Below are 8176 nucleotides of genomic sequence, written 5' to 3' on the forward strand. Positions count from 1 at the left end.
TGAGAACTGGCCACACCCAGCCAGGTTGCTTCTATTGTTCCAACTTTTAAAAAAATTGCAAGGCCTCACAAGTTCGTTATCCTCTCATTGACTGCTCACCACTTGACCCCTTATCACAGAATAATGATCTGTAACTGTCCGTATTTCAAATCTCTGATTGGCTCTGTCTTTCAGCACTTTTCCCCAACAGTCCCCTTTACCTTGTTTGTTGGTGGCTGGATTCTTGGAGATTCCTGACTGGCTGTCCGGAATTGTCAATCATCATTCGTGATGTCATCCCTGTCGGCATGTGCAATGTCCCAGGAGTATAAATACAAGAACTTGGGGCAGAGCTTTAGTTCTACAATTGCCCAGGTGGTAGTGAGCAGGAATAGTGAAGATGGCCTCTCAAGAGTGTCAGAACTACCACAAGGACTGTGAGGATGCTGTTAACAAGCAGATCAACCTGGAGCTCTATTCCTCCTATGTTTACCTCTCCATAGCGAGCCTAGTGGATTTGTTTTGGAATTAAAACTGTTGGCTACATTATGTTAAGGAGGTGGGATTTTTCTGCTTTGGTCAATTCATGTTCAAGAATGTGCTTGTGTAGCCATTCTGTTCGTGAGAGAAATGAATAGTTTTTTAACTTTTTAGTTTATAAAAATTTTACTGAAACTGTTGTCTGGTGTCCTTGATGTGTCACCTGAATAGTTTGCTTCCTCAATGTAACAGGTTTTGCTACCTTGAATAAATCTTAATCAACCTGTCAAGAGATAATATGACCTGCCTCTTAAGCAAGTCGCTTGGGAGTTGGGCCTCCTATTCCAGAGGTAGGGACACAACCACTACCCTTAGCCCTCATTGGTGCCAATGCCTTGTTAGTTAACATTCTCGATTGATTGAATTAAATTAGGTGCTGAGAATACTGCCCTGTGTTGGCAGGTTTCCTCACTGAGGTGGAATCTTTCTCCCTTATCTATATGCTGGGAGGAACAATGAGGATAATGATTAATAATTGGATTCAAGTATGAAATAATATTCATGACCCCATGAGTATGAAGGTAATCTATTCCTTTCCCTTCTACTGCAGAAGGAAAGGATGTTGATCTGTTCAGTGGAGATTTTTAGTGACTTAAGGGAAGTGTTTCCCTTCCAGGAACTGGAGCCTCTAAAATTGAAAAAGCCCTTCTGAGAAAGTTGACATCTTCAAATAGAAGCAATGACTCTTTCTTTACTTTTTCTGTTTGCAGTTCTCTTACTTTGACCGGGATGATGTTGCCCTGCATCACTTTGCTGAGTTCTTCAAGGAGCAGTCCCATGAGGAACGGGAACACGCTGAGAATCTGATGGCATTCCAGAATAAACGTGGTGGCTGTGTCCTCCTGCAGGACATCAAGGTGGGATTTTGTTTATTGTACTAATCTAGCAGTAATTCTGACCAATTTTCAGATGTGAACTAATTTAATTCAATGGTCTATTACAGTAATTTGATGCATTCAAACTTCATAAACTGTCTTAAAAATGATTGTAGCAAGTCAAGTATCTGCCTCATGCCTCCCTCCAGAAGCCAGAGCAGGATGAGTGGGGCAATGGTCTGGAGGCAATGCAGAGAGCTCTGCAGATGGAGCAGGATGTGAACCAGAGTCTGCTGGATCTGCACAAACTCGCCTCTGGCAACACTGACCCTCATGTGAGTACTTGGTGTGTTTTAAATCTGGGTTTTGGCTAAAACATGGATAAGACACTTGGCCCTTTTTTTAGCCTCAAGATTTCAATCTACATTGTGTACCCTGTCTCTCAAATGCTCATGTTTCCCAAATCTGAGCACTTTCTAGAATGTTTTTGGCAACCTCCATGATGTCACTCAACAGTAGTGTCCATACTGATGGGAATCCAAGCTCTTGAGCAAACTGTATCTTGTTGGCTTTAACAAGTTCCCTTCTTTGCTTTCCAGCTGTGTGACTTCCTGGAGAGGCACTACTTGGATGAGCAAGTGAAGATGATCAAGAAGCTGGGAGATCACATCACCAACCTGGAGAGACTGGGAGCCCCTGACAATGGCACGGGAGAGTACCTGTTTGACAGGCTCACCCTGGGGGAGAATGACTGAACTGCAGGGAGCAAACTTGTGGTTTTTTTGTATAAATGGGAGATATCTAGACAAGCTGAGTTTTCTGCTTCTAAAAATAGATGAGATGTGATCTCTATTGTGAAATGTGACAACTGGCAATAAACTATACAAAGCTACATTGTGTTTTTCTGAGTTTGCACAAAATCTCCACTATCAAGTGGGTTAAGTAGACAATGACAAGTAACATTTAACATGGTGAATAGTTGTGGCAAGGTGATCCATTTTTCCCTTTTGAAATACTTGCACACAGTTTAGCTGCCTTGCCTATTAGCTGCTGTCTTGGTCTCTCTGGTGACCAATGGGGTGGCCCTTGAGTAACCATGATACCTCAGTTTGGACAAAGCAGTGTGACCGCTGAATGTTCGTTGCATCTTTAAATCACTTTTGTTTCACCAAAACAAGTATCACTCCCCAGTTACCAGTTCTGTTTGTGTGGATTGACTGTGTCTATTGGTGGCATCTGTCTCCTGCCTGCTTTGGCGTGTCACACGAACAGTAGGTCCTGATATGAACATCCATCACCCTGTCTGCTGTGCCTATGGCAAAAAATGCTCCTCAGGAGCACAATCATTTGTTTCAGGACTGAAACCTTTTCGAAACCAGATATTGTCCTGGGCAAACTTCAAGCTATAACATAAAGAAAAAGGCCATTCTTATCTACTCAAACAATGGCAATTTAGGGATTTGCACAAGCTGTTTGAATCTGACGCAGGGACCTCATTAGAATGAATTTCCTCCAAACATCTTGTTCTGTCATTGCCCCGACCAAATTCCTTTTTCTAAGATCATTGGTGCACGGATGATTTGATTGGTTAGCTGGCATTGTCAATCATTGGTGATGCCTCCTCCCTGACTTGGTGCAGGATGTTCCCAGGAATATAAATACAAGCTTGTGCTGGTGAGGCTCAGTTGAAGACTTGTCCAGGTGATAGTGAGCAGGAATAGTGAAGATGGCCTCTCAAGTGTGTCAGAACTACCACAAGGACTGTGAGGCTGCTGTTAACAAGCAGATCAACCTGGAGCTCTATTCCTCTTATGTTTACCTCTCCATGGTGAGCCTTGTATTCCTTGCCAGTGTATTTGGAAAAATTGGAGTATCTCACGATTAATAAAAGGGCTTTAGCTCACTTGATTGCTGGGACAGCAACACTTTTGAGTAGTGAAGGACTTTATGTGGAAGTTATTACGGAGTCAATGGGCTGTTCCTTGCAGTAGCTGTTTTCTATGGGGGTTTAATGCTGGGCTACTCTGCCCAGTTATTGTAACAAATCAACAACACAAAGGTTACTCAACAACACAAAGGTCGCTCAACTATTGTTTAAGGGAATGGTCGTTAATAGGGTGACTGTAGTTGGTGCAATGGTGAACGTGTCTTCATTTATATTCTTTACCTCTAGCTGTCAATGTACTTTTGAAGATTCTGAAGCGCTTTGCTCAAGGAATACATGCCATTCAATAGCAATGTGAGTCTACTGTGACTGGTGTGATTTTCTTTTTAAATTTATAATCCAAGAACTCAAGTAGTTTGGACTCAGTATCAATTGCCACTGTACTGGAGGAAACTGGTCAGTTTATGACAGTAAGATCATTCAGTGACTCTGAGATGCTTCTTCACTTGAAGTGAGTCCCACTATTAACAGGAATGGAAGTTCAAGCAATTCCCCATCAGCAGGACAAGGGGAAGCATATTCTAACAATTTCTGTTAAAAAGTGCATCTCAAAGTCAACTTTCTGTTTGACTCTGAAGAGCTTCCTAACTACCCATCAGCAACTTTAGAATGGCACAGGATCTTGACACATTTGTTTTCTTTCCATGTCTGAAACCAAATAGCAGTTAAAGATAATAAGAATTGTTTAACACTCTTCTTCCCACAGTCCTCTTACTTTAACCGGAATGATGTTGCCCTGCGTCACTTTGCTGAGTTCTTCAAGGAGCAGTCCCTTGAGGAACGGGAACATGCTGAGAAATTGATGGCATTCCAGAATAAACGTGGAGGCCGAGTTCTTCTGCAGGACATCAAGGTTGGGTTTAATTCAATTTTTATTCTACTAGATTAGAAGTAAATCCGCTCCATATGGATTTGAAGTAATTTAACTTTGTTGGTTGATGGCAATTCTATACTGATGCCCTGTTAGCCTGCCTTTCTCTTACACTTCCACTGGATTGAATGTTCACTCTAAGAAAATGACCCCCTTTCTCTTCCATTAGAAGCCAGAGCAGGATGAGTGGGGCAATGGTCTGGAGGCAATGCAGAGAGCTCTGCAGATGGAGAAGGATGTGAACCAGAGTCTGCTGGATCTGCACAAACTCGCCTCTGGCCACACTGACCCTCATGTGAGTTCCTCATTCTAGTTTAAAACGTGATTGAAGTTGGATCAAAATGACTGGGTTTGAATGTTAATATCAAGATTTGTATTTCCCTGATGTAGCTTTTCAGTCTTTACACCAACATCTTTTACCTGAGAATGCTCCTTCACATCAACTAGAAGGTGTTGAAGTGGGCCACTCAGCCCAGCAGGTTTGTTCTGGCATCCCCAATCATGGCTGATCTGAATCATCAACTTTACTTTCCACCCTTATCCACCTAAATCTTGATTCCTTTAGTGGGTTTTTTATTGTTAATGTGACCATCCTCAACAGCCCTCTGCAGCCTAGAATTCCACAGCTTCACTCCCAAGAGGTTTCCTGTCTAAGCCCTTACCTGAGATCATGCCTTCAGATCATAGGCTCTCTCTCAGGGAGAAATGTAAGTTCCACTTGGGCCCTGTAAAGCCCCATAGAATCCTGTCTTTTAGTGAGGTCTCTTTTCCATTCTGTGCTGAGTGCAGGCTTGAACATTTCCCTTAGCTATCCATCTGCCCCCAGGGTCACATGACAGCTAAGTTGCCATCCTGAATGTTCCCCTTATCTCTACTCTGGCTAAATAATGATAGATGACTATTTCTCTCTTGTTAATGTCCGACCCTAACACCATGCACTCTCTGTTGTCTGAGTTTACAATCTCTTCAGACTTTAGACCCCATGTAAAGCAAATTTTCTTGCTGATAAGGAAGAAGCCAGCTTGCTGAACTGTGAAGGGAATGTTTGCTTTGCTTTTTAGCTTGGCTCTTTTATGCTGATCCTGAACAAAACCAATTGGAAGCCCCATGTGTAGAGCTGTTCAGACAGAAATGGAGAATGTGCTCCTCCTGCATATTCTGAAACCAAGGCCTGCATCACTGGGTGTGAGGCTGTGGCTTTAGGACATGAATTAAAATTGGCTTCAATCAATTCCTTCCCCCCCCCCCCCCCCCCCCCGCCCTCCCCAATGGCAAGTGATTATTCCATGGAGCTGAAGCCTTTGGGGAACTTTGGGATGGCAGCGCAGGAGGGAATGCTCACAGATTTGAAACAAACACAAAACTGAAGGTGGCTTTACGCACACAATATTCAGTATTAGATCAGTTGTATGTGTTTTTCTTCTACATTTTTTTGACATCTGAATTTGTGATACAAAAGTAAAATTAGTGGTTTGCCTCTTGGTGAATTTCAATCCTGTTGGACTAGAAATGCCTATCCATGTTGTTGCTGACCAGAATTAGTTGAGGGAAGGCTCTTTAAATTTTCTTGTGTAGATTCTCCTCAATATTTTCAAACGTGTTGCTTTCTTTCTCCAGCTGTGTGACTTCCTGGAGAGGCACTACATGGATGAGCAAGTGAAGATAATCAAGAAGCTGGGAGATCACATCACCAACCTGAAGAGACTGGGATGGCCTGAGAATGGCATGGGAGAGTACCTGTTTGACAAGCTCTCCCTGAACTGATGAGAGTTTTAGAACAAACTGTTCCAATACACAGACCTAGTTCTGGTGAACTTTGTGACTTATCCAATCTCTCATTCTGCCGAGAAATAAAATATTTGTGGAACTGGCTTTCATATCTCTCTGTATGATTACCTATCTGATCTGACTATTGGATATTAGGACAAACCTAACTGGAAAATATATACAGTATAGACTTCAATATAGGCCCGAAATGTCAGCTTTCTTGCTCCTAAGATGCTGCTTGGCCTGCTGTGTTCATCCAGCTTCACACCTTGTTATCTTATTGGATTCTCCAGCATCTGTAGTTCCTATTATCTCTGATACAGTATAAATTCTATTCACTTCAATATCTGCCCACAATAGTTATTATTGTTTCTATATGTATATAATATTTCAATGCTTCATGAAATTTTGAATTAATTTTCCTCCAAAGGGATTCTCTGTGAAGCATTCACTGTTTTCATAAAAAACCTAGCGTGACATCAATCCTGTAGCTGTGCACCATTTAATCTGTAGCATGTTATCACCTTTTTTCTCCAGAAGACTTTCGACACTACCCTTCCTTTTTGTCCTTTCGTGTCGTCCTTCCAACACAGCTGAAGGGTGCTCTTGGTTTTTATTTAACAATTACAAGCCATCAATCATTTAGATCCCCATTCATCCACCTGTACACTTTCTAGGTGCAATATGTGTCAAATAGCACTGAAAGCATTTCTTAGACATCAGAATATAAGGTCTGGGTTCCAGATGAAACTTTCAGAAGAGAAGAAAACAAGCTTCTATTTGCAGCTTGCGGATTTCCTGGGAGTAAGACTTAAGGTGAGAACCACAAAGGAAGTGGAGTTGTGTTCAAGGCATTTTGCCCTCGTGTTCTACTTCCTTCCTGCTCGCCTTCATCCAAACTTTGTTGATTCATAGCCCAGCTTGTCCTGTGCAGGGCGCTTTTTCCAATTTCCTTTATTTTTGAAACAATGCTCCCAGCAGGGAACCGCAGCAGGGGAATGTGGAATGGATTATACTCAGGAGGAGAGGTCCAATTTACAAACTTGTTCATTTCCAATGTTGCGAAGCTCTGAGAGTGGAGCGTTGCGTTTACTCAACTAGAAACCCAATTTCAGTAATATTTACAAGTTTTCCAGATAATGGGGGGAGGAGAAAAGCTTTTAAATCTGCTTGAGGGGAAAAAGTTCAGCTTTTGACGAGAAAGGGGGCAATAAGTTGTGAACTCAGAGCAGGTTACAATTTCTGGGTGCAGAGTCCCGCAGCATCAGCTTTCCATTCAGTTTCTAAACGGAATAAATGAAAGAGTACAGTCCAATCCACTTTTGTGAATCTGCTGTGGGGTGGGTGATCGTAAGTACTGTAGATGGGGGTAGAAAATCGCATAACAGTCACACGGAAAAATGTAAATCATTTGAGGAGATCAGGCATGGATCCTAAAAAGGAAAACCACATTTACCTAACTCCCAGGAGTTCTGGTGATAAGGTAACCAAGAGTGTTGCTGTTAGTGTGGTCTATGTGGAATTACAAAAAACATTTGATGCAGTGCCACATGACAGGCTTTTCCACAATGTTAAAGCTGATGTGGAATTGGACTTGCCCAAGTGACTCAAAATAGAAGTTCATGGCTAATGGATGTTCTTTGGACCGTGGGGATGGTTTGTAGTTTGTTCCACAGGTTCCAGGGTGGGAGCCATGCTTTTTCTAAAGAAATTTAATGGCTTAGACCTTGGTGTAAAGGACGCAATTTCAAAATTTGTACATGATAAGAAACTTAGTGTGAGGACCATGGTGCAGAACTTCAAAAGGACATAGGCAAGTTGGTGGAATCGGCACGCAAGTGGCAGATGAAGTTCAATGCAGAAAAAATGTGGGAACAAGATAAAGAGACAATGTAACATAAAAGGTGCAACCCTAAAGAGGGTGCAGGTGTGAGTGAACTTGGATGGTGCATTTGCATTCAGTCATTGAAGGTGGAAGGACTGATTAAGAGAGGTGTTAATAAAACACATAGTGCCATGAACACCGAATTTCAGGTGTGAGGATAGACTGGAGAAGCTGGGATTATTCTGTCTGGAGAACAAACGACTCAATTTCATGAGGGATCCAGACAGAACAAACAGGGGCACGATGTTCCCATTTGTGAAAGGGTCAGGTGCAAGAAGGCACAGGTTTAAAATTGGCAAAAGAAGCTGAAGTGATCTGCGAAAATAAAAACCTTCCAACACAGCGAGTGGATAGGGTGTGAAATGTATAGTCCG

At 42.2% G+C, this 8176-nt stretch overlaps 2 protein-coding genes across 2 annotated transcripts; both read left to right on the top strand.

Annotated features, from left to right (window-relative positions):
* The first annotated feature begins 379 nt into the window (after positions 1-379).
* LOC125447287 (ferritin heavy chain A-like) lies at positions 380-2089 on the top strand. Its single transcript, XM_048521593.2, has 4 exons — positions 380-481; positions 1230-1376; positions 1544-1669; positions 1934-2089. Exons 1-4 carry the CDS (start codon positions 380-382, stop codon positions 2087-2089), a joined length of 531 nt encoding a protein of 176 aa, XP_048377550.2.
* A 971-nt stretch (positions 2090-3060) lies between these two features.
* Positions 3061-5914, top strand: LOC125447286 (ferritin, heavy subunit-like). Its single transcript, XM_048521592.2, has 4 exons — positions 3061-3162; positions 3986-4132; positions 4320-4445; positions 5768-5914. The coding sequence occupies exons 1-4, from the start codon at positions 3061-3063 to the stop codon at positions 5912-5914; spliced, it is 522 nt and encodes a 173-aa protein (XP_048377549.2).
* Positions 5915-8176: the final 2262 nt, after the last annotated feature.

Source organism: Stegostoma tigrinum, chromosome 38, assembly GCF_030684315.1.
Source record: "Stegostoma tigrinum isolate sSteTig4 chromosome 38, sSteTig4.hap1, whole genome shotgun sequence".
Lineage (NCBI taxonomy): Eukaryota > Metazoa > Chordata > Chondrichthyes > Orectolobiformes > Stegostomatidae > Stegostoma > Stegostoma tigrinum.